Raw genomic sequence first — 26124 nt, 5'->3', positions numbered from 1 at the left:
TCCTGATCTTTAAGCAAGCTGGAGTGAGCAGTATAGTTGATCTGTACAGATAAGCAATCCTGTTAAAGACCACATCAAAGGAACATGGTTTTGACCTCACCGAGCAGGTGTATGCGAAGATGCTTAACTATATACACAAACTCATCTGTAGTATATGCTTGCTCAAGAGGAGGCCAGCTTCATCTATTTCTTAGAATTAATTTAATCCCAGCCTTAGAGTTCTGTGAAGTTGAGGGGCAACTGTCTTTTGATCCCTTCCTGCTGTTGTGTAGTGTATTTGCCTCATCAGAGAAGCCTGTGCAGTGCCCACAGGATGGTAAAAGGAGTGAGACTACAGTGTCCATCCTAATTACATTAACCACACTGTGTATCATGTAGAACTTTGCAAATAACTTATTTCTGAGTATGATGGTAGGAGAGTGGTTCAGAAGTACATGGTACTCTTTGAACGTGTTAGTTCTATGATAGAGGATAGATAAAACATGTTCTATTTATTCATCAGACTTACTTAATAGAGGAAAGTTTTGAAGTTTATTTGGAACAAGGGGATGTCCTAAGAAGCAGCAACGCCAGGAGTTAAGAACCATCTTATTCTACCTGCTGCTTTAGCGTCAGTGCAAGGGAGTGGGCAAGTTAGGTGCTGTTAAGCAATTCTGTTTGATGCCGCCTCTGTTATGGCATGTTTAAAGTACTGCAAAGCACAGACTAAATTTATAATTCATGTTTACAAATATTGTCTACTGTTTCTTTCCCCTAAATGTCTAAATCTGCTTTACCAAAGTAAAATTTTAGAGAGGCTCCTAAGTTACCATTGCTTGTGAGCTACTCTGAAGTCAGAATTTTATGTGTAATGATAGAGAGGAATTGGAGGGGAGAGGATGATTTGCAGAAGTTTGTTTTTTCTTTTGTATAAACAGACCTGTTATTTCAAATCTGTTACATATATTTAATGTTTCGTGACCATATCTAAAAATACTGTTTTACTTGTGCATGTTGAAAGTATTAATTAAGGGGTAGGAATTGCTCCTTTGGGCTGTGAGTTAATAGTAAATAGTAAAGAAATATCTAATTCATACAGCTACTACCTTTTTATCATTCACTTAGGTTTATCAATGGAAAATATACAAAAGACCAAAAGTCAGAAGTGTGGTATTTTTTCAGGAGTGTTGCATAGTTTATTTCTGTAATGCTTGCTGCTAAATGATGTCAGCAAATTGAAACATTACACCTTTTCCACTGTCCCTTCAAGTGGAAGTACGAGTTCACAAATTTGAGTAGTCTGTAGTCTCTCATTTCAGTTAATGGCTGTAAGATATTCTTGAGACAAAAAAAAAAAAAAAATTGAACACGGAATATTTATCAATTATATTAGATCTTAAACATGGAACTCCTTAAAATTTTGGCCTCTTCTGTACAAATTAATGTGATTACGTCTTGCACATAAATAATTTGAACTGTTTTTCTCCCTCTTAAAATAAAAGGTGGCTTTAATGAGTCACAGCTTCCATTTCAGTAAATTGTTCACGGGATAGGCAGGCTCAGGAACAACTGGGTTAAACCAAGAGATTATTTGAAAAATCTAGGGCATGTGCTCTCTCTGTTCACTTGATTAGTTTTCATAATTCATCCTTGTTTCCACAGCACAGAGCAGTGTAATACGTGCAAACAAGAAGCAGTTTTCTTCCTTTTGTGCTCCTTTATCTCTGTGATTTTACGCGAAAAAGTCAGTGAAATGGGGGAAAAGTCATATTGTGTGTGAATGTTTAGAATGAGTCTTGGTTGGTTTTGTGAAAATCTGTGAGATCTGAGAAGCAGATGCTATTTTGGGATGTCTGCCTGTGACTCTGCTTCAATTCTTTTCTGTTTGACTACAGGTGCATGAAGAACAGAGGAGATATTTCCGCTTATCAGAGATGATGTGGAGAGACACTTTGTGAGTAACCGATGTGTGTTTTCTGCAAAGCCCAAAATGCTAATGTGGGAATTAATTTATGTTTTTGTTCCCACTAATTTAGAATAGCTGTGCCATTTGCCTGACAGCTTCATTTGGTTCTGGAAAGCTGTGGATATAGAGCCCTTCATGGAAACCACAGACAAAGCTGATAGTTGAAGTAGAACTGGAAAAAGCAATAGAATATGTATGGTTTCATAAATGATTAACCATGATGCCTAACTTCTTTATACTGATCAGTCTACCGAAGGCTTTTACTGTTGGCTGCAGCATGTGTGCTAGGCATCGGTAAAACCCAATGACTTTGGGTAAATGGGTTAACCTCAGTAGGGTTAACTTGGTACTTAAGCTCTTCTGTCAAGCTTACAGGTGCTACCTATTCTGTGACAGGTTATGAATGCTTTATTGTCCTTGTCTGATTTTGATTGGAAGTCTGATATATTTGCCATAAAGAAAATAGGAGTAGTAGCAGTCAATAGAAGCTTTCCTGAAAGTTTTCACTTCCCATCTACTGGAACACAACAGTGTTCTGGGATCATGCAGTTAAACTGCGCTTCCAAAATATTACAGGAAAGAATGAACTTCTGTGACATAATATAACTATACCTAAATAAGTATTTAAAGGATTTACTTTTGTGGAAACAAGGCCACTTTTTAAATGGTTACAATTAGGTGATGAAATGTCCTGCTTGTCAGATGGACTCCATAAATATGCTATGTTTCTAGTGGTATAGATGCATTGGCCAGCTCTTTCCTTTCCTGCAGTTAGTCCCAATGTTTCCTTTTTTTTTTTTTGGCCAAAATTCCAGTAATTATAGGATTTTCCATTATAGTCTTTGTGCTTAGTTTTTTTGTTTGTTTTAAATATAATATGAGTAATGTGGTCTTGAGTGCCGCCTTTTAAACCATAAGCTTTGATACTCTGGAGCTACTGCTTTGTTCTAATGATAATTATCTGGGAGAATGGTACCTTTGTGGACAACTTCAGTGCTTTTCTTGGCACTGAAGGGCTCAAGAGAGGAGAACTGCTGTTACCTCAGGCACCTCAATTTCTAAATTCTTTTGCATTTATAGTATTTATGCTATATAATGAAATTTTTTTTGTTTTTAACTCCTAGTTAGGAACCAATTTGGTTTCTTACATGGGATTTGCCTTTTTTGTTACCTAGATCTAAGGAAAAGGTTTTTTTAATGTTTCTTAGGCTTTCCTTTTCCTGGAGCCCTTTGCATACTTTCATAGATATGATTTCGTGATTTGTAGTTTAGTGTAACTACTTAAAAAATTGTCATTAATGCTTAAGCATTAATTTCCTCATTCTAGAGTGAGGTTTGGTATCTGCAAATAGTGTCTGGTAGTCTGTCTTGCTTTCAGTCAAGAGAAAATCCTCTTCAAGCTAATACTGTCATGTAGTCACCTTTTTCCCTTGACTTCTTCCAGGCTTTGGCTCTCAGTTCAGGAGGGCTCCAGGAGAATTTCTTTATAACAGCGTCCTGGCAGGGTGGTGGATTCTTTATGAAGCAGCAGGGGAAATCCTTGTGCTGATCCAGCTGACTTACCCAGGAGATAGTGTTAATTTGATGTACTCTTTGACCTTGAGATCACACTCTTGTGGCCAGAGTCCATGGAGATTTTGCTACAGTTGGCTGAGTAGCAGTGATAATATGGAACATTCTTTAATAACTCTTAAGAATAATAATGAATGTTTTTAATAATAAGATTATATTCTGTGGTACCTTTTATGAATAACCATAGTAGTGGATTATTTGATTTACTGGTCATGGCACACGTTGTTCTTGTTTTCAGATTCTTGTCAGGGCTCAGGCAGAGTCCCTAGATTAGATCTTGTGGGCAGAGCTGCTTTTTGCAGCTCCTTGAGCTGTTCCAGCCTGCCCCCGAGACCATCATCTCTTGGCAGTCCCACCTCTGACCCAGGTAGTCAGGTAGGAGTTGCTCAGGGGTCTCCTACTTGGGCTGCTTCATTCATGGATGGCACTGTGCTTAAAAGTGTCCCTGTTTAAATTCTCCAAACTCAACAACAGAGATTCCTGCTGTTAGGAATGAAGTGAGGGGGTATGACTATAGACTTGGTTTGGTTCAGATTCTTTTGCTTCAGCTTTCTAGGCTGCTTGCTTAGGACAAATGAGCTTTTTCATAACCAAAAATATTCATCCTTTAAAAAAGAAAATGTTCTTTAAACTCTTGCTGTAGCTTTCTAGAAGGTATAAGGGTGAATGAGGGAAGTAGTAGTTGTGTGGCCATCTAATCTACATGATTGCATAAGTTTGTGTTTTAGACAGGTACAGTGTTTTAGAAAAGTGCAGTTTTATTTACTTGCCAGCTGGGTATCGCTACAGAACTTGGAAAAAATTGCAGTTGAATAATAACTTCATTATTTTCACTAATAAGATATCTTCGTCGTTAACAGCTTAATACAATTGGAACTAGAGCGATATTTTTTTTTACAAGAGATACAGTTTAGATATAAATGTTCTGAGTATCAGTCTACATAGCTTAAAATATTTCCATAGTGATGCCAGAGTTACTGATAATACATATGTTTTTCTTTGAGTGTATTTACAGATGTTGACTATTTTTAGCGTAGTAATTTTCAGAAAAGGCTCTGTGAAAAATAGACAACAGTTATTTTGTGGGGCTAGCATTTAATTCGTACAGATGGTTGCTGTTAAGGACCTTTTAGTTGCGTTGCAGACAGCTTTTCATGGTCTCGAGCATATGGCTGGGTCAGGTTGTGCTCTGATACTTAAGAGAGTGGATAAGGCTTATAGCCAGTGACACCCACCGTGAGCAGTGTTTCTGGATTTGCCTACGTTAAGACTCCTCTGTGTCAGCGTTAGTAGCTGCAATAACAGGTAGTATCTATCTGGCTAGTTCCTTTAGTTCTTAGGGGGTTATTGAAAGGGTAAATACGGGTGAGATACAGTGGGATAGCTTGTGAATTGAATAGAGTCAGTCCTTGTTGCAGGTTGGAGGCGCAGGAACGGGTTTCTTTTCCCAGTTCTACATGATCATAAACTTGGCTTATCTCTGCGCTGTAATACTACTTTCTGTAGAGTGGTATTTATGTGGTCATATAAAGTTTGTGGGTTGTATAATGGAAATTGCTATTTACCTGTTACTGCTGTTTTTATCGTGGTTGTTACTGTGCAGTTAGAACATGCATTATTTCTGGTTAAAAGTGGAAAAATGTTTTGCCTTTTGAATGCTCAAGCAGCAAGTTTAAAGGACTTGAAATATGGACTGCAACTTAGTCCATTACATAAAAAAGTGTCTTTGCTAATAAGAATGTGTAATAAAAGCTTTTTCATGTAGTAGCATTGACTCCTACATTCATAAACTTCAACAACATTAATTCCTAAGTATACTGGATAATATTTAACTTAAAATTGTAGAAATAAAGTACTTCAGCCAAAACGGAGATAGGCACCCATTCCCTATGCTGATTCTTTTTTTCCTGACAGGCTGAACGAGGGTGCCTTCTTGTACTTGACATCTGCCCATGTCTGAGTGAGTCTAATTTGTACAATAGTAAAAGGTACTTGAGCTGTGCCCTCAGTAAAGTAGATTAGGGGTGTATGTGACAAGTTGGACACGGAAGGGACATGATGTGTCTAAGCTATTTGGTTTCCTCGTGAATGGACTAATATGTTCCATTGGCCTTCTCTGATCTTAGTAACCACGTAAAGCTTTATGCTCTTAGAGTAACTGGCAGTCAGCAGGTGGTTTTTTTACCAGGATTTTTTTCACTGCTAGTGAGGAGAAAGTGGGATCCAAATGTCATGAGTCCTGTTGTCTACTTGGAGACAATACAGGTTTTTCTTTTACTTCTATTTGTGGGATTGCTTCTGTGTGTTTTTTTTTACGTGCCATGCTTATCTAATCAAACTTGTCAGTGGATTCAGCAGTGTGCATTTATTAAGTATAGGTGGTGATCAATGAACTATGCTGAAGTTGTAGCTGTAGGTGAAAGGCTTTATGAGCGATGGAAGATGCAGGTGAAATGCAAGTCCTTTACATTACACTGAAGGTAAATCTGTGAGGACTCAAACATTTTAAGAACATGTCTACATCAAACTGCTTAGATATTTTTGGGTCAATTAATAAGCTTCGTAATATTTTTATTCATCTTGCCATAAATCTGTGAGAGTTTGCATTTGGTTCATTGTGCAAATCCAAGCATGAAACAGTTGATGAGTGGGCTTGTATTTAAAATAATATTTCATTTAAAACAATGTTTTGGTACACACACCTCAGCATTGTAAAAATTTTGCGTTCTGCTACTTTACTCTCAGTGCAGGGGGTTGGGACTGTCCTTGCACTGTACTCTGACCTAGTGTCACATGCTGCTGCTTGTGGAAATGGGTGAGTTTTCAGGTCCTTGCCCTGTTTGTGGGAAAGGTGTGATGCTGTGTAACAAGGTAGTTTTTTTGTCCTTGGAAATCCTCAGGTAAAAGCTACCTTTGCTGGCAGTAAAATAAGGACATTTGAAGAATGGAAAGGGAGGGGGGCAAGGGAGAACCCTACTGCCACCTGTAATGCATGTCAGGTGCATGGGACTCACCAGCCTGATTCTTCACAGTTTGATATCCAGTGCCAGAAATACTGCCTGAAATGGTTGATGTGGCAAGAGGTGTCCCTTCCACTACAGCCTGGAGGGATGTGTCTGGGGGGTCTACTGGATGGTGAAGTACTGGTGGGCAAGAGCTGTTCGTCTCCGCTCTTGCAGAGGCTGTTGGCTGCAAAGCTGTAGCAGGCAGGCTGCTGTGTTGGTTTAGACACAAGGCAGTGTCGTCTTCAAGGTCATTGGTGTGGAAAGAAGCTCGTTTGAAACAGACGAACTTTAGAAATAATCTACAAAGAGAGGAGGGATCTTTGACTCGTGGCAGACTCAAACTAGTGCATTAGAGTTTCAGTAAAAGCGTGTGCTCCAGCTGCGTATTGTCCTACATGTCGCTTAATGAGTATATTAGCAGAGAGGTCTGCTTTTAAACTTTAGTTACATAAATTTTATATAAAATGCTATTCTGTGTTTGCTTTGGAATTTAACAATGACTCTGTTATTGTCTGATTTGTCGCTCTTAAAGTCCAGGTTAGGAAGCTCTTAACTGCCAAAACATAGATTGACTTCAGAGCCATGATCTGTTAGGGCACAGATGCTGGTACTTAGGCAATGAAATAATCCTGTTTTAGCATGGGAGCACAGTAGCAAGATTGTGTTCCTGCAGATGTTGTGCAGAGGTTGAAATTGCTGAATGGTTTTGAGATTATAGGTTTGATTGCATTAAGACTGTGTGAAGGTTTTTCTTGCCCTGTGTTTATTTAAATTTTGCTGTCTGTATGTTTTATAAAAGATTGCTGTAGCTATGCAGTGAAACTGTATTCTGATTTGGTGCAGGCATCTTTCTGGACTGTTTTGTGACATGTTTTAGGATGATCAGGGTAAGGCAGTAGATCTTGCGGAGCTTTACGCTGTGCACATTGGTAAAGTTTCCATTGCCGGCTTGCATCCTGTGTGTTAGAGTGTATTTTTCACAAGCCGGGTGTTTACATTGACTTAATCGTGCTCTGTCTGCTGTACAGGCTAGTTTTATAGTAGAATGGTTTACATAGAACAAGAATTACTTGCACTGATTTTAAATATGGTTTTGTATTATGGAGTTCAGTGTAGTGGATCCTGTTCTGTTAAACAGTCTCACTTCCTTTTTGGTGTATGCAGCTTACCTGAAATTGCACTGCTTGTAAATGGCATTTCAGGAAGTGTGAACTGATCCAGCATGTGCCTCCTGCTGAATTTTAATGAACTCCTGTGTGCAATATGAAGTGGGTTGTCTTTTTGAGTAACAAAGCTTCCTTAAATTTTAGGCTTTGGACAGTTTCATGTAACTTTTGTTTTTAGTGATGATCTCTTACTTTTGCTTCAAGAAGCCAAAACTGAATAGTTTTGGAAACAGTATTACTTTTTTTTTTTAAAAAAAATGTAGTAAGGAACACTCTTGTAGTCTTTTCAATTAAATTGAAAAGTCCATGGGGAATATCTTTTTTAAATGTTGATCTGATGCCCTCTTTAATGCTTGTTTCTAAGCAGCATCTGGGTGTTTGCAGCTGGATCAGAATAGCTGCTGGTGGAAAGGGCTGAGTCTCTGCTGTTACTGTGCTAGCAGAGTGCTTGGCAATTGGCTTGCAGCTGTTACCGTGTTTCGTTTTGATCAGAGGTAATCAACTTTTTGTACTGGGTTTGCAAGAGGCAAAGTGTTACCTTACCAATTGCTTACTTGCACTTGTAATGCTTACCTGTGCTGTGTCAGCCTTGAACTCCTGGTTCTTGCTGCAAAGGCTCAGTGATAGTCTATTTTACTGGAGGCAGTCTTGTGTTATAATTATAAATAAAAACAAAAATTCAAGAAATTTATGAACTTCATGATGCAGCAGTTTTTTTTTTTACTTTATCCATATGCACAACTGACTGATAAATATATATCTTTCATTCTTTTGAATTTGAAGATGGTATACTTTTACTTAATTTTTTTTGTGTATGTGAAAAGTACAGCTCAATATCTAGTTTGCAGAAACTCTTCTTCAGTAATGTTGTGTGAATACTCACCTGACAAGCAGTGCTGGTATACAAAGGTAAAACTAAATGTCTTTCATCCAAAGTGCTTGTAACTTGGAGTGCAAAATGAAGGAGAAGTGCAGATGGGAATCTATGGAAAATCAGAGTTACTAAGAAGTAATAGTTATGGTGTATCAGCACTCTGGCTGTCAAGTGCCATGTGTCGTTGCTGACTTGGTGGTGGTTTTGAAGGAGAAATCCTCACTGCTCGTGTTTTAAGGCTCCTTTGTGTAAGGGGTCACATGAAAGTAAACAGAGGTGCTTGTTGGACAGTTTGCCAAAGGTTGATCTAATTACGGGGAACAAATGTTGCAAATACGGCAAAGCTGAGCCCTGAAGGGCATTAGAAAACAGCTTTTTATGCTTTATGTGAAGGGAAGCAGGACTATTGGAAGGATGCACTGTGGTAAATTAATGTGGCTGAAGGGACAATGTAGGAAGACATTTCAGAAGTTTCAAAGGTTTAAGAAATGTGGAGCTTGTTTGAAACCAGAAAAATTTAATTTTGTGAAAGGTAGATTTTACCTGAGTAGATAACAAGGGAGAAAAGGTTGCATCTTGAGGATGTTGTAGAAATACCTTTCAAAAAAGTGTATTTGACGGTAACTCTTTATACAGGCAGCATATGCCTGTGAAGTGTGGCTTTTTCCCAGTTTATCCTAATAGATGACATGTATTGATAAATGTCATTTATCAATGCAGCTGCATTTGTTAAAGGCTTTTGCTGGTCTGAAATTGTAAGTCCATTTAGAGGAACAGCACCTTCATGTTTCCTATGTCTTCACTCTTTTGCCAAGGGAAATGATCCTGCAATTTCTTTACTGCCCCCTGGCAAATGAGTTGCCAGTCAGGCAGAATTCCCCATCCTTAATGATGTAAGTACTGCAGGCAAGATGAAAAGTATAAATGTAGAACTGTCCAAAGACTCGAAGTAGTATGTGGGTAGAAAAGAAGAAATGAAAAGATTGTTTTGATGTAAATATTGTCATGTTCACCCAAGGCTTTATAATATTAAAATGTCTGAAGACTTAGTTCAACTTGAGAATTTCATTTTCATTCTTAATGCTTTGTTGGCAAAGAGAATGACTAGGAAAGTTCGGTGGTGGTTTTTTTATACAGAATTTTTCATTGTCTGGAATGCTTTGTGGTGACAGAAGTGACTTAAGGGTGATTTTAATTGGGAAGCAATTCAGTTCTTAGCACCTTCTTAAGAAATACCTTTAATGAAGAAAAAAGGAAAAATATAAGTGCGTCCTTGTGAAGGGAGTCCCTCTTATCTTCTCTACAATGGCATTTTAGGTATTGGAAACTTGTGATTAGATCCTTCTGAACCTTTTCTTCTATAAGCTGAACAGAGATGAGTAAATAAGAGAACAAAGGAATTTTCTTACTTCATTTACTGTTTGTGCTTCAAGTTAGGCCCAAATCTGCTACCTTTCCTATTCAGACTTTCAGCAGTTGAGGAACAGCAAAGTTGGTCCTTGCATTGAAATAGAGCACTGTGATTTTATTTCCTTCTCACAGAAACTGCCTCTGTAGCCCCTCTGCTACCAAAACCTTGCCATGCAAACCCAATACAACAAATTAATTAGAAATTATCATCCTAGATTAGATCCTGCCTTTGTGGGCCAGAAGATGACTCATTGAAGATTATGGTAGTCAAGGTAGTCGCAGAAATACAGGCAACGCAGCTGAGCAGTAGGGAGTGAATTCATGCAGAGAAGAGTGCGTGTGCACTAGCTTTGTGGAAGATTGTGATAAAGGCTTTTCATAGAGATGGGCATTTTTAATATTGTCTGCATACAAACTGGGTTGTTTAGCCATGTGCCAGTACAAACTGGATCTCCTGGCCTCTTCCCAGTACAGACTGGGCCCCATCCCAGTACAAACTGCAAGCCCTGGCCCCATAGCTGTACACACTGGTAGCTGTAGCTCAAAGCACCTAAAGCTTGAGGATGGCAGGGAGTGTGCTGATGTTTGGTTTAGTATTATAGCCCTGCAAGGAGCAGGGAGTTGGACATGATGACCCTTATGGGTCCTTTCCAACTCAAGATCTATGTTGTGGTTTGTTTGTTGGGTTTTTTTTGCCTGTGTCCTTTTTTAACTTCAGACTTTTCAGTTGATGGGGTTTATTCTTGATTTTTTTTTTTTTTTTCTCCTGCTGTTGATAGTCTGGACATATTTCTGTAAAAATCTCAAAAGGTAGTACAGAGATGGATAGCACACAGATACTGTTATGCCTGAATAAATTTTAGAATGGCCCATCTCCTTTGTGGCTCTCTGTGATTTAGTTTTTTCTTCAAACAAGACTTGTTACCAAAACCAAAAGATGGACTCCACAGGTCTTCAGGTGTCACTTGCTGCAGCTTCATTTGTTCTGCCATGTTAAACACTCTTCAGTGTGTCTGGTCTCATCTAAAATTACATATTACATTTTATCTCCTTTGGTCAACAGGGGAGTTACTAACCTGGGAGGCATGGATCATTCTGTGCTCAGAGGGGAGGTGTCAGCAGTGCTTCATGACAGGTATGTTGGAAGTGTCTGAATTCCTGCAGAGACATGAGTTTTCTTCAGAATGACAGCCTGGAAGGTCGTGTGTGTGGTTTTTGTTTTTGTTTTTCTTTTTTTTTTTTCCCTTCCCCATCTGGAAAACTGAGGAATTCTGGAAGAGCTAATTAACAAGTGACTTAAGAAATGAAAGGATGTGGTTAGTGATTTGTAAGCTAATTTGTTCCTCAGAGATGGACTACGTGATTTTCAAAGCAAGAGGACCTCCACCTTCACTTCCCCCTGCCCCCCAGCCTTAGTCTTAACAGTTCAAGATTTCTGTGGATTTTTTTGATTTAGTTGATCCAGTTGCCATTGCATCTGCTTTTAGGTATCCAAAGGCCAATTTTAGTACAAGGAGGCAATAACAGTTGCTATCCAGTCTTTCAGCGTATGCTGAAAACATTCCTCATATGACTGGAAATGAATTTCTGTCTTACAATATATTGAAATCAGCGATTCTGTCTGTCTTGGTTACACTTTACCTGCTATTTAATCTTTTTGTGCTTTATGATTTAAAGCAAGAGTTGAGATGATAACCTTATCCTGGAAGAAATTCCAGCAACCTTATTTCAGTGTCTTCCTTTCTTGAAATAAAGTTCTTACTTAAAACATAATAGTTCCTTTATTAAGTCAACCTGAAAGCTATAAAATTGTTTATATTATCTTGTGCTGTACTTTGTACGCCTGCAATGGTGGTTTGGTTCATCTGATTAATTTATGTTGGAATGACTGGTTTCATTCTTTCAAAGAAACAAGAAAAAAATAGTATTTTTGTAGTGTAGTATCTTTCTGTAGAAAATCTTTGAGGTGCATGCTATATCTTGATTAGTTTTCACATTTTTTGTAGTTGAATAAGAATGTCATGCTTAAATGGAAAAGAAAACATAAGATTAGATGTCTTAAGTTTATAATGAAGTAGCTGCTGGCACAAAAGTTTCTGGCACTCCTTTGTATAGGAGCTTCATCATGCCAAGAATGTTAGTTTTGATTTGATGTTTTTTGTTTCTGAGGAACTGACAGGGTACTTTTCTATACCGCTGTATGAAACATAGCAGCATGAATACGAGTGTTTCAATTTGTTTTCCTTTGTAGGTGGTTGAAAATATTACTGCATCAAATGGCATCATTCATGACTAGCAATTTTCTATTAATGCCATTTAAGACTTATACATTCTTCATGTTGATTGATTGTTAATGGCATTTAATCATTTAAACCTTTCATTTAACTAGATTAATATATTTAAACAACTGTTTTAAGCATTCTTCTGAAGCATAAATGCTCAATTATTTCTGTTCCAAAGGTTGTATTGACATTTAGCAACCTTGTTTTTTTTAGCAAGTTTAGACTGAAGAAATCTGAATGTTTGTATGAGTATGACAACAGTTGAAGTTATGTTGGCAGCAGTTAAATCATTCTTGTAGGATGATCAAACTGAGCAGCGTGCTGCTTTCTGCTTCTGAGGCAATTTTTCACTGTACGTTTGATCTTGGATTAGAAGTTACAGATTTTCTGCTTCTTTTTTTTTTTTTTTTTTTTTTTTCCAAAACAGGCACACAAGTGCCCGTTTTCTGCTGGGTGCATTTATGGTGACTTAAGCATATCCAGTCTGTTTCACTTTTTACTCTTGTGTATGAGTGATTCTTATATACTGCTGGCACTCAGTATACATAGGAATGCATATGGCCATTTAGCAGTGTTGGTCAGTCACATTTCTGCTTAGCATGAAAAACAGCTGTTTAATGAATGATGCTTGATGAAACTTGAAGAAAAAAAAATTGTAAAAGCTTTCCTTAAAGCAGAGTTATGATGTGTTCTCTTTATCTTCAACTTCCAGTCTCTAGTAATCCCAGAGTACCTCTTTACTCCATCCTATTTCCCTCTAGTTACTCTGTTGTACTTGATTTTATTTAGCAGACATGCCTCTCTCCGTCTATACCAGTGACATTACAAGCATTTTCTCTTCTTCTCATTAGGTTTATGAATTTGTCTGTTGTTCTTAGGCAAGTGCACTTTTTTATTTATATTTTATAAGTATGTTTTCATTTGAGATTTGAATGGTGGCATTTTCATATGAAGCCTTGTGAATACATTCATGTAAGAGTTAAAGTTAGAAAAGAAAGAACTGGAAAAAATCTAGTGGATTTTTCTTTTTTTTGAGGAGATGACAAGTTTCTTATTTCTTGAGTACTTGTATTGGTCACATCTGGTCTCAGTATGGTGTGTATGACAGTGTTTGTGCTTGTTTAGGAGGAAATGTTTTCATAACATCAGTGGAAGGAATAACCTCTTCAGTAAAAAGTGTTTCCTCCAATAAATGCTTTTAGCTTTCCAAATTACTTTTTTATTTTTTTTAACCAACATGATTTAAAGAATAATAAAGTAAAACCTCACAGCTTTAGTGTTGACTTGCATTTAAATAAAATCTCTAATTTTTTTCAAGATTGACTAGGGAAGAGTAATGTGTTCTTTGTGATGGAATATTTGATGAAACAGAAGTTGCTCTTGTGTGACTAGAAATTTATATGCAGTTTTGCATATATTGGAAAGGTAGCATTGGGTGTACTGTTAATTATTTTTTTTCCATGAAGAAAGGATAGGTGGTTCAACGTAGAAACATTCTCGTATATTTAAAAGCTGGTTTTTGGTTTTGGTTCAGGTACATTTGTGGGTTAACTGCAGTTAAACTCCCTCTGTACGTGGTTTCTGGATCTTAACATCTGCCCAAATATAATTTTAGTATATGATTTGAAAACTGGTGCCTTTGACACGTGAAATGTTTGCAACTTGATCTTGATGTGGGAAGCAAATAGGTGTGGATCTAGAACGCTTTGTATTACACATGAAGAAAGTGAGCCTACTGCTTTTAATGGGAAAGGAAGGCTTGCAGAGTAGGCGAGCTGCTTGGAAAATCTGGCTGGTTTGTACTGTGTTCATGACTGGGTAAGCGGTGTTTGCTGAGAAGTTCCAAGTCTGGAAAGTTCTCCAACTGGTGACGTGTTGTTAGCAGTGTAATGTAATCTCATGCTGATTGTCACTTGCCCTTTCAAATCCATACCTGTCTTCTGTCACTTGGGTGGATATGCATTGGTTGGAACGGTTTTCTTGATGGCGAGTGGTGGGTGTAGTGTTATAATTAATTGTTTCCCTGCTCAGTTTGGTGTTTATTTAATGTGTCAAGTTAAAGCCACTTTATGCTTATGGTAAGGTGCTTTAGAGTCCTAAAACTAAAATAATCTTCTCAAATAGCGTGTATAGCATTATCCCTTAGAGAGGTTATGTGATTTTTCTGCACACAATTTATCCATTGCGACCCTATATTTAAATTGGGTCTATTAGTTCTCGGTCCAGACTGGCACAGTTCTTAAATTGATAATGCACAAAACATTCAAAAACTAAAATAACTCCTGTTGTTGCAAAATTGAATCATTTTAATATGCTGTTTAATCTGCCTTAGCCAGCAGTTGATCATCTAAACAACTTCAGAAATAAAAGTTGTCATCTTTTAAAGCAACAATGCTATCTTTAATTTACTTAGTCCCAGAAAATACTTTCGGTGCTAACATTCTGCTATAATCGGTGTCCTCCCATATAGTCAAATATGGAAGAATTAAATTATTCTTCATTAATAAAGGGAGGGGGAAGAAAAAACTTCTCTGTGGTTGCATCTGATCAGTTTTTGTGTCATTCTGCTGACAAGAAGGCACCTAATTTTGAAAAGAGAAGTAGACATTTCTTTGTGGGTGCTAAATAGTTTGGTACTTCCTACATGTAAAAACAAATGACCAAACAGCACCCCACCCCAGAGTAACTAACTGAAGGATGTGTATATTTGTGCCTTACTTGAAGGGAAAACAACCCTCACACCTGAACCGCAGAAAAACTTGCATTATAAACCCCAACCAGTCAAAAAAACCCAACAAACCCCACTTGTATATTCCATTTTTTTAATGCTAGAGGTGTTCGAGGTGTTCTGCATGTATATGTTCATGTGTGCAGCATGATAATACGTTTCTGACGATTCCATTGTCTTTGGACAGCTGGGATGTCTGTGATTCAGGTTTTAGTTCATGTGGATGTAAAATGAGGCATATCTTAAAAAATAATTGCACAGTGGTGGAAACTATGCTGGAAAAACAGGATACCCAGTCTTGCTTGGGTGTTCACCGTATGGGGAGATCTGTAGGATTTGCATCTGAAACTGGTGTTTTGTTTTGTTTTGTTGTTTGGTTTTTTTTTCATTTTAAATGAGCTGCTCTTCAAGCTAGCTAATGTTGTTAAGGATAACTTGTGAAAATGAGAAGTGTTAGGTTATATTTGCATTAGTGTCCTGCCCTGCACAGTGACATTTGAAGCAACTATTAAGTTTTGACATGGTCTTCAGAGGTATCATAAGTATTCTGCAGGACCAGTGAAGGCTGCTGAGGAAAACAATTTGTTTTTTCAGACAGCGTGTTCTTCTACAGCCTGGTGACTACCAATCCCATAAACAGATGGACACTGAAATTTGAGATCCAGATATTGGTATGATTCCTGCAGGTAACAGTAAATTTAACAACTGAATATAATAGTGCACTGTTAAAATGTACAAGTATTTCCATCACGGAAAATCCTTATCTACAACTATTACCACTACTCTGCCTTGTTACAACGTTGTGCATATATTTATGCCTGACCTTCCTAAGACATTTCTGAAACCTGAGCGTTTTGTTAATCTCCTTCCATCTTCCCAAGCTATGTTATCACATCCAGCTCCATCGTGTTGGATTCCAAACATTTTCAGCATGCAACTGCCCTGTTCCAAATTCCAGACTTCTGGTTTCATTCTTCTGCTCCAGCTCACCTCTTACAGGCTAGTTGAGTCAAAGCTGACAGCCAGGTAGGTGGAGGTCTATCAGCCAAGGACCTGGAATGAAATATAATTTGAAGTGAATGTGTTAAATCTTCAGATGCTGTCAATGTGCTTCTGTTGTCCTAAGGAGCACAGAGGTCATGTATCAACAAGTCAGCAAGTTCCTCAGTACCCCAGCTGGACAAGGATCTCAAATCTGTTTTCGCAGTTGCTTAAATGTGGGTCGATGTGACCTGAGTGAGTCAGAGCAATGTGGGAGTGCAGCAGAACATGAGAACTGAAGCAGAGGAGTTTGCAGTCTTTGTAAAGCTGTTCTCTCCTGGCTAGAGCAGCATCTTTGGCTGTTGTCTGGGTTCCTCTTTTCTCCCACAGTGCGCTTTTCTCCTCTCTTGTTCTGTCTCCCGAGTAATTAGAGCACCAATGTGACTGTTCAGTTCTGTTTCTGGATAATTAGAGCTGGGCCCATATAGTTAAATACATAGGAGTCTGTCTGGGGCTTTGCTTGGGGCTTTGCCAGGACATCACTGGTCTGTCATTGTCAGCCGGAAATCCTTTTCTGTTTCGTGGGGTGTGACAAAGACGTCAGCTGATGAGCAGTAATTATGTGATGCATGCTGGCTCGATCTGAATTTAGACTAGCCATCTCTCTGCTATGCGTGGTTTAGGAGTAATGAGGAGTGTTGTTTAAGAACAGAATGGCCTTGTTCTCTGGACAGTTATCGTGCTGGGTTAGAAAACCATTTACAATGCAGAACTTGGGAGCAAAGGGGGGTAAATGAACTGAATCACATTACTGGAATTTGCTATTAAAAAGAATTTATTATGTGCATGCAACAATGGAAAGCTAAGGCTTAATAATTTTACTTAGTTTTACTTTTGCCCTTTAGATTCTGTATGCTTTCATTGGATTACAGCAATGAGGTAAAAATTTAGTCACGCTGCGCCTTGTGCATTCTTCTAGAGTGTTGATAAAAGGTAATCGTAAATAGTCTCCTTATCTGAAAATGCTAGATTTAGTTACTCTACACTGAGGTGTTTGATGTGAGGGCTGAGAATCCTGGACAACTTCTTAACTGTTTATTGAATGTAATTATTTAACATCCCTGGTAGTCTTCAAAGAGGTCTTTTCTTTTTAATAAATCAGGATTGTGTGTTTAAATTGAGTATTGCCATTGTTCTCCCTCAAAATCCCTGAAAGCACATTTCAGGAACCAGCACAATTTTGTCATATAACAAAAAAAAAAAAAAAAATAAAATTCCCCAGCAGCTGCTTTTTGCACAGCAAGATGTTCCTATTTTGCTTATGTTTCCACTTAAGTGAAAGAACCAAAGAAAAAGGTATGTTTGTGCGTGTTGTTGCTTGATTCAGGATGTGAGCCAGAACAGAAGTTTGCAGAAACCTGATGAGAAGTACTAAAGAAAGAACACTCTTCTGTAGCAGTGTTTATGTAAAACTCCTGTGGTCTAATAGTTACTGTAACTGTTGGTTTCTGCATAGGTTTATTATTCACTGGAAAGTTTTTATTTCAGTGTTTACAGAGACTCTTGTGGCAAACGTTCATCTTATCTTGAGCTACCAACTGCGTTTTGCTTCAAGTTCCGTGCTGACCCTATTGAATAAATACCTGGCATATTGCCCTGCCTTCGTCGCTTCCTAATCTGTCTGACTGCTGTACCCTGTGCTTTTTGGATTTGGAGTAGTGTATGGCTGGCTCATTAGAGATTTCCCAGGTGCCCCCAGATTTAATCTTGCCGCTTTTTCATATTTCCATTATATGCTATTTGAAGGCTGTAAAATCTTCAGCTCTCAAGGGTTGTAGTATCATGAAAGTATTGAGTTCATCTGAGATTACCTTTGACTTGCTAGACACCAGAAATGATTTCAGTTTAAGGTTTGAAATTTAGAATTGCTGTTCCAAATGAGTGACTAGATGTTTGCAGTTTAGCAAAGCATTTCTTCGGTGGCAGTTAAATGACTGTAAACACATGGGTAGACAGGAGCAGTCCAGGCATGACTGACAGCAGTGCTTGACTTTATTTTTTAATTTGATTATTTTAACACTTCATTATGTGGGATTGTAGCATTGCATTTTCCAGGCAACACTTTGTGCAATACGCAGCAAGACTTTGTTCAGGTGGCCACAGTCTCATTATGCCTGGTCTGAGTTACTATCGTGATTCTTCTCAAATATTACTGTGCAACTTTGGTGTTATTGGTGACTTTTGAGGTTGTTGGAAAATCTTTCAGGCAAATAAAGTGGTGTTACAGCATGACTTGTGGTGGTGTTTGTGATGAAAATAATGTTTTGTACTTCTCGTGGTATGTGTATACCTTTCTGCATATCATCATTCTGCCTGGTGTGGGCAAAATGATAATTACAGCATTTCCAGAAACCAAACTGCTGAACTTAAGAATGAGTAAAAGCATTAATTGTAAGAACACGTTAGAGCAAATCTTTGCTTAACGCATAAGTTTTGCTTTGTTTAGAATCCAGAAAATGATTATAAAATGGGACACATACTGCAAAGAGCTGAATATGTATATAGCTGAAAGAATATGCAAAGGCTTGTGGGAAGGTGTGATAAGTAAGTGGGGATGCTTATAGATGTCCTTGTATTTCAGCTGTGTCTTATGTTGGTTCTGCTACTTGTACGTAAGTACCTGAGCATGGTCGTGGGTTTCTGTGATACCTACACCAAACTTCCTAATCACATTTTAAATTCATGTAATTAAACTTTAGTAGTCCAAGGTTAGTGGAAAATTATAGCCAGAAATTCTAATTTGTGGGTCAAAGATTGTCTAAAGTTGGAGAATTGTTAAGGTTTGTCATGTGAGGAACAGTGGAGCATCAGAGTTGACGCACTTGGAGTCATTTATCCACATAATTGATTAATGTTATTTTACACCTAATTCTATGCCACCTTTCTTCCTTTTCCTGCTTGGGAAACTGTCGGTGGAAATTTGACATCTTGAAATGGTGTTATATTGAAGGCTTGGGTTGGAAATGTTAAAATTACTGAAATGAAGTTACATCTTAAATTCTTCTTTCCTTGTGTGCTTAGCAGTACAGATTATATTGCATAGATCCAGGTATGATACAGAAAGAAGGGTGTTTATAGTTCTTATATACACTTGTCCTGGGACAGTGTTAATGACACTTTGGAAGTGGGAGGTAAAGCTGGAGAAATTTGGTTACTGGCATTGTATGTGACTCTGCTTTGGGTCACCTGCTGTGCCTTTCAGTACAAACCATTTTTTTTTTTTTAAATTACTTTTCACAGTTACTTCTGTGAATCTGTGTTGTAAGAAGAAATGGTAACTGGAAAGCTGATAGTGATAGCTGAAGCACGTTACGTGAAGAAGTTTCTTATATTTTTTTTCTCCAGATATCTGCTAGTTTCATTTGAAGCTTTCTTTTTATTGTGTCGGCGAGCTGATGAGTAATGACTCCCTGTATACCTTTACCATTCTTTTTGTGACGCTGTGCACTCCTAATGTATTCCTTGTTGTCCGTCTGCCTTCTGTGCTGTTAAGTCCAATCTACAAGTTGTTCCTCTTACAGAAGCCATTTCACAGGCTTGCTCATCCTTTTCACACTCTGCTTTTTCCAGTTCCTTTGCTATAGCTGGTGAGATGGGGCAAAGTGCAGAACAGCTCCCGTCGCAAACCAGGTAACTTGAGGGAATGATGCTGTGTTTGCCAGCAGGTACTACAGGCTTAGGAACTTGTATGGCTGGGCACAAGCTAGTCCAAGCTAGGGATGTTGCACAAATCAACTGACACTTAAGACAGTCGTGTTTTGCATCAGTGTTCTGCATGAATTGAGTTTTCTGTTTGTGCTGGGTTTTTTCCATTTAAAATGGGTATTTATGAAAATTAGTCTTTGTCTTGTAGAGCAGTTCTTATGAATACCAGAAGGTGGCATAACTGATTTTCCTAAAAGTGTTTTGATTGGAAGTAATACACGGGATTCTACTAAGCTTATTTGAAAGCTGCGGTGAAATTTTGATCAAAGGAAAGTTGGAACAGTTTAGCCTTTAAATATTAAGGGAGCTATTCAAAGATGTACTCACTCTGCTCTTTTTCAAAATGTGAAAAATCTGATGGGATTCATGCTGGCTTTTAGATCTGGTTTTTGGATTTGAAAGTAGTTAACTGAAGTGCAGGATGGAAAGAAAGGGTCTTCTATCATGTGTGCAGTGGAATTTTTTCCTGAACTGTTCTACAGAATCCTGGTTTTCCATGAACACATTGTTTAGATAATTTGCTTTACCAGTTTGCAAAATGAGACTTACTTCTGTCTGTGTTAAGCTCTTCAGGTTAGCTGGTGCTATGCAAGAATAAATTATTGATATAGTAACTTAACAAGTTGTAGTTTTATGCTGTAGCAACTCTATAAACACGTGCAGATTCATAGGTGTACCCATGTTAAGTGTTTTAAGTAGTAAGTGGAAAGGGTATGCAAAAAAAGACCAATAAGCATTTAAATGAAAATTTGTTTTCAACATCATATGTATTTCATTCTGGCAAACTGGAAACTTAGTCTCTGTGCAGTGTTGCCATGCATTAAATGTTGATTTTGCATTAAAACTTTTTTGGTTTGAATAGTTAAATTGATTGGTGTGGGACAAAACCAAAACTTTGGAAATAATGGGATACATGGGATTTTTTTTTTTTCTTTCCTTCAGCTCCCTCTGGCAGGCAAACACCTGAACTACCACTGCCTTGTTTTGAACTGTTCCAGAGAAAGGCTTGTCCCAATTCAAAGTTATCACAGTTGTTTGGTGTTGTGTATGTATGAATCGGAAAGATTTTTCAAGTGCAGAAAAGTAGATGACTGTAGAAGGCTCTAAAATAAAAATATTTCTTATTTTAGCTGACTTTCGTGCAGTCTTTTGACACGTCACAGCTGTGCAATGCCATTTCATCCCAAGGACCTCTATACCATGCTCATCTATTGATCTTTTTTTTTTCTGTAATGTGGCCTTTCCTGAGCCAGCTGTGATTCACTGGAGCAGCACAGATGAGTGATGTGACTGTTTTGCATACAAGTCTAGTGGTGTTTGCAGAACTGAGACACATTTTTTTTGCTGGCTTGAGGGTGGGTGGTGGGGAAGTGGTGCGGCTCAGCTGTTGGTAGCTGTCACCCGGGCTGACCCTTCGACCACCTCTGGTGCAGTCTTCCACCGATTTTTAAAAATTTATTTATTCCCCCTCCCCAGTTCTGTGTTTCTGAAGGGCACTTTGCTAGGATGAGGTGGTGTGGTCACATCTACAACACTATAAAGATCTCAAAAACTGCCATGGGTGTGTGGTAGTGCTGGTAGAATGGCTCAGCGGTGGGACCTGTAGAAGCTGCTACATGAACGTTTCTGAAAACATTGAACTTCAGTTTTCATTAGGAGTCAGAAGTTTTATATAAATAAAGGTTTGTATTCAGGAGACTAAACTATTTGATTTAAATATTTCATAGTTTTTAAAAATTCAAATAAGATTACCATTCTTCTGTGGGCCTTTCTAAAATCAGCTCGCTTAGTCTTTTCTCGCTACGTACAATTATTTTATGCCAAGCAGTATGTCCTGATTTGACCCTAAATTATCTGGGTGGTTGTGTTGTCACTAATTAGGGATGTTGTACCTGCAAACTTGTTCCTGTCTACTAAGTAAGTTAAAACTGTCATTTCAAATCTGCTTTTGGAAATGAGTTCATAGTTTGCCCACCATAACAAACTTGAATAAAATAACTTGCATCTTTTGAAACTTTGCCTAGGAAATGTACAGTTTTCTCTAAAGTTATATTCACATAGATGCTAAAGAAGAAAGCACTTTGTAATTTTCTTTCTATAATTTCATTATTACACAGGAATTTTGACATTTGCTGAATTAGAAGTAGAGTATAATGGTGTATTTCAGAGAAATGGAACTGTATAAGATGAAGTGTCATTTCTGCGATAATTTTTTATCTTCTAGAAAAATCAAAATGTAAGCAAGGTATAAATTTTGAAAGTCATGTATTTTTTGTAAATGTTAATAACCACTAAGATTGTGCTAAGTCTGTCACGTGAACATACTGATTTTTACACCCTCCCTACACCCCATTCAGCTGAATGTTAAAGGCTGTGCCTTTTGGGTCCTTTGTGTAACAAAGCTCAACAGGGGGAATTTACAGAAAACCTTTTTATGGTAGAAGATGACTAGATACCTTCTGAAGAGGTAGTATTGAACTCTGCAGAAATCTTGCAATTAAAGCTGCTCCATGCACTTAAGATTGCAAGGATGGTTAGAGATACCATTGAGGTGTAAATCTTCTTGAGATGCAAACACACATTTTCAGTGTCTTTGCTCCTGGCCTCCTCCCAAGTGCAAGAACCTGTGAAAAGTGTATATTTTTTGTCAGTTTTCACTGCTGCTGTTGGGAATGGAAGAGCATCAAAATGAGAGACCCAGTTACTTGATTTTGCTTTCCTTTTGGGAACAAGTAGCGTGGAGGTTATCACTGGCTTAATTTGCTGAGGGAGGGAGGATCCTGAGCAAACAAACCAGGGAGGTCCCCCACATTGTCTTTTGGAAGGAGTCTTTGGACTACACCTACCTTTGTCAAGTGGGAGGAGCTGATTCCTGGTTACCTTTGGCTTACAGGCCAAAAAAAACAAAACAAAAAAAAAATTAAAGTCTGGCGGATTAGTACAAGACACCCTTTGTCCCACATGACTCGTAAAGCTGTTCCAGCTTCAGTACGAATTCCACCTGTTCTCATAACATTTAGTTGGAATGATCTGCAGACTTGAAACTTTTTCTAGTGTAGAGCAACTGTACCTATTTTCATGCTGAATGGGGGAAATACTAATGTTAGTGATAAATTGTAAACGGAACTTGTTGGTATGTAAGCCTTTCACATACCATTATGTGTGAAGGCAAGCTGAACTTTAACTGCAAGTTGCTATTCCATAAAAAAAAATTGTATCTGTGTGCTTAGGACTAGCTGATGGCTAATTGATTGACTCTATGAAGTGTCGCTTTTTTTGTGACCCCTCAAAGGGATCCAGCCAGCAGCAGTGCAGTGGCCGTGGGCAGCATGGTACAGCAGCTTTGTCGTTTTCCAGAAGACTCATTCCTGCTGTTTCTCAGCTCCCCGGTTGCACGCCACAATTTCTGAGAACCTGGTTGTGAAGCAATCAGCATCTTTTTAGAAACCTTTTTAATCTCCTTCTTCCCCGAGGGATTCTGACCTTCAGCTAAAGATGTCGGACTGCCCCCACTGGAAACTTTGTGGGTTAGCAGATCAGATCCATCGGAATTCCTGTGCTCAGAGAAAGTTTATCTTTAGAGACAAAACAGTAAGTGGTGATCCATGTGCTTCATGCTTGCTTCCCCAGGCCTGCCCTTCTGTGGGGACTGCTTTGCCTAGTTGTGCAGGACCACAAAAACTCACTTCAGTGGATAAAGACAATGAGGTTTAGGGAATGCAAAATCACTAACAGATTGCATATAAATAATGGAAGAATGAAAGAAGCAGCCTACAAACTTTTACTTTAAGGATATTTTCAAAAAGCTTTAATCAACACGTGACTTTACACAATCTGCAGTTTGCTGTCTGTGGTGCAGGAAATACTGAAGTTGTTGGTGGCTGGTGCTTCAATCCTAACCTCCCTTCAATTACTAAATTGTTTAATATATTTGCATCATATGAGTCAGATGTGTAAATGTATTTAGGCATACTTCACTAAAATAAATTGTGCAGCCAACAGACCATAACAGCTGTAGAGAAGTTGTCCAGAAAGAAATTCTTTGTAGTTCACAGTTTGACCTAATAAAAATAACTGTTGCTTCAGACGGTTATTTTCAGCAGGGTCAATCTGGCTGCTGTGACTGTGCATTCAGATTTCTGTAGTGATTTAATAAATATAATCACCTGGGAAAGATGAGCACAGTTCTCTGAATAAGTTGGTGTTAATTCAGAAACATTTCTTCTGAGTGGTATGTTGTCAGCAGAGTACACAGGCTTAGATCAGAAGCTGGAAACCTTCATTAAGTCACTTTGGTTTTACCTCCTAATAAATGTTTTAAGACCTTATTTTACCTAATGCTTTCTGTGTATGAGTAGTTTGCCTAAACAAAGCTGAATATTTTTTTTTTTGCATACTGTAACCTGTAGCTTGTCATTAAGTTAACAGTGCATCTTGACTCTTGGAATTCATTTCTTGGTAGGAATCTTACCTCAATTTTAAAGCAAAGCCCTCTTCAGGAATAAACAGAAGAAAATGCAGAGCATCCATAAGTGGCATCAAATAAAAAAATACTTCCATGGCCAAACCCACACACTTAGGAATAGATTTGAGAGATTTATGAGACTGTGTAATTACAAAATGTATCTGAAACTGAATTTATTATTGTAATAAATTAACCCTTCTAAATATTAAAAGTGCGATTACTACAAGGATTAGATTTGGTGTGTGTGTCCCCTTTTCCTGTGAGTTTCTGGGAAGCTGACTGAAGACTTAAGTTGTGTTTTTAAAAGAGTTTTTAAAATATCTGATTGTGATCTGATGGAAAATGGTGTGAGTTTTTAACTGTTTGCTGTTGCTGAATAATTTTGGAAATTTCATGCTTGGACCATCAAGATATTTTTCTTGCTAATGAATGATACTTGCAAGGACCAGGGTTGTGGGGTTTGGAAGAATGTATGAAATAGAGAAACTCATTACTCAACACAATTACTTCTCAGTCAGCCAGCTGCTGCCTCTTTGGTTTTTTGAAGAACATAAATTTGGGTAGTCTCAGAATCATGTGAGAACTCAAATGTTTCCGAACTGAGCGTCTGGGAGGGAAGGGGAAGTGGCTGTGTCAGATATAGGGCAATATGTATTGGTCATACATATATAAAAATGTGTATATATAGTACATATATATATAGTTTGTGTGTATATAGATGAAGACATATATATAGTGTGCATATGTATATTTTTGTATAAAAATAATGTTTACTGAAATGACGCATCCTAAAATGTTGCTGCAGCAATTTTCTCACACAGGAAAAAATGCTGAGTGGGTGGATGGCAAACTGCAGTACTTTTTGTTAAACGTGTGGTATATGCCGTCTGCTTAACCTAAAAAAAAATACAAAATAATAATCCCCCCATCTTTAAATATTTCCCCGTTTTAGAAATGGACAAACACATTGCTATAAAGACAGTAACCTGTGTTGCTTACAGCATTTTGACAGCAGGAGGGGATGGCTACAAACCTAATTTATCTCACTTCTTTATGCTTTACAATATATGATTATTCCTTGAGCGGTCAGCCCAATTTAAGAGTTAAATATATTTAATAGTAACTATTTTGTGAGCATCTCTGTTCCATTTATGAAGCAGCGTGCATCTTAATGTCTACAGTGCAATTGTTTCCCAAAGCATAGCTACTGTCTGAGGGCTTCCCCTTCCCCCCCCCGGTTATAAAAGAAATAAAAAAATATTTGAAACAACACAGCAGATAGTATGTCAAAGTACATGTGTAATTTTTGGAACTGTCTTCAGTTATTTTAAAGCTTATTTCTTAACTTAATTAAAAAAAATGTGAATGAAAGGTGTTTCTTTGTAAGATGGATCTTTGAGGATTCTAGAAAAGTTGTAGTTTCAATAAAAATACTGTCAGGTGCATATTGCCATTTTTTTTCTATACTTCAATATCTGGGGAATGTTACAGTGTTGCTGTGAAGGAACTGCAAACATAACTGCACTAGTTTCCATTGCTTTCCTCTTCAGGAAGATATTTGCTTTCCCTTCATATGAATTTTGATATGAATATTTTCACGATATATAGTCAAATTGTGGTACCAGACTCATATGTAGGGCAGTACTGTCAACACCATCTTTTAATTCTCTTCCAGTAATCGGAACATATGCAGTTTAATAGATTGAAAAGCCAAAGGTAGAGGCATGAGAAGCATCCATGTGAAAGGGAAAGAGCTGAATAAGGGGAAGCAAACTAAACTATCCCACTGAATTTTTTTTAGGGATCCTGAAGAGAAATGTTACACATCCTTATTTGCCCTACTCAGTTTCTAGACTTCTGCCTTTACAGCCTTATTTAAAATTCTGAAATTATTTGATGTAGAAATGATAATTGCTTTTGAGCTCCATGGC

At 37.8% G+C, this 26124-nt stretch overlaps 1 protein-coding gene across 11 annotated transcripts in view; it reads left to right on the top strand.

The window, feature by feature from the left end:
* The window catches only part of KLHL13 (kelch like family member 13), an 84764-nt gene that overhangs the window by 17076 nt on the left and 41564 nt on the right, over positions 1 to 26124 (top strand). For 4 of the 11 annotated variants that reach the window (XM_037408119.1, XM_037408112.1, XM_037408118.1 and 1 more), the window contains 2 exons: positions 1875 to 1933; positions 11036 to 11107. The exons of 1 other annotated variant lie outside the window; for it this stretch is intronic. In XM_037408119.1, the coding sequence (XP_037264016.1) occupies positions 1914 to 1933; positions 11036 to 11107 (92 nt within the window). In that variant the 5' untranslated portion in view covers positions 1875 to 1913. Of the gene's footprint in view, positions 1 to 1644; positions 1724 to 1874; positions 1934 to 11035; positions 11108 to 26124 lie in introns of those variants that run through there. 6 more of the 11 variants (XM_037408114.1, XM_037408122.1, XM_037408124.1 and 3 more) reach the window with 4 other exon arrangements.

The sequence above is a fragment of the Falco rusticolus genome, chromosome 14, assembly GCF_015220075.1.
Source record: "Falco rusticolus isolate bFalRus1 chromosome 14, bFalRus1.pri, whole genome shotgun sequence".
NCBI classification, from domain to species: domain Eukaryota; kingdom Metazoa; phylum Chordata; class Aves; order Falconiformes; family Falconidae; genus Falco; species Falco rusticolus.
The sequence above is the reverse complement of the archived record's forward strand: the minus strand, read 5'-3'. Positions and strand labels throughout refer to the sequence as shown.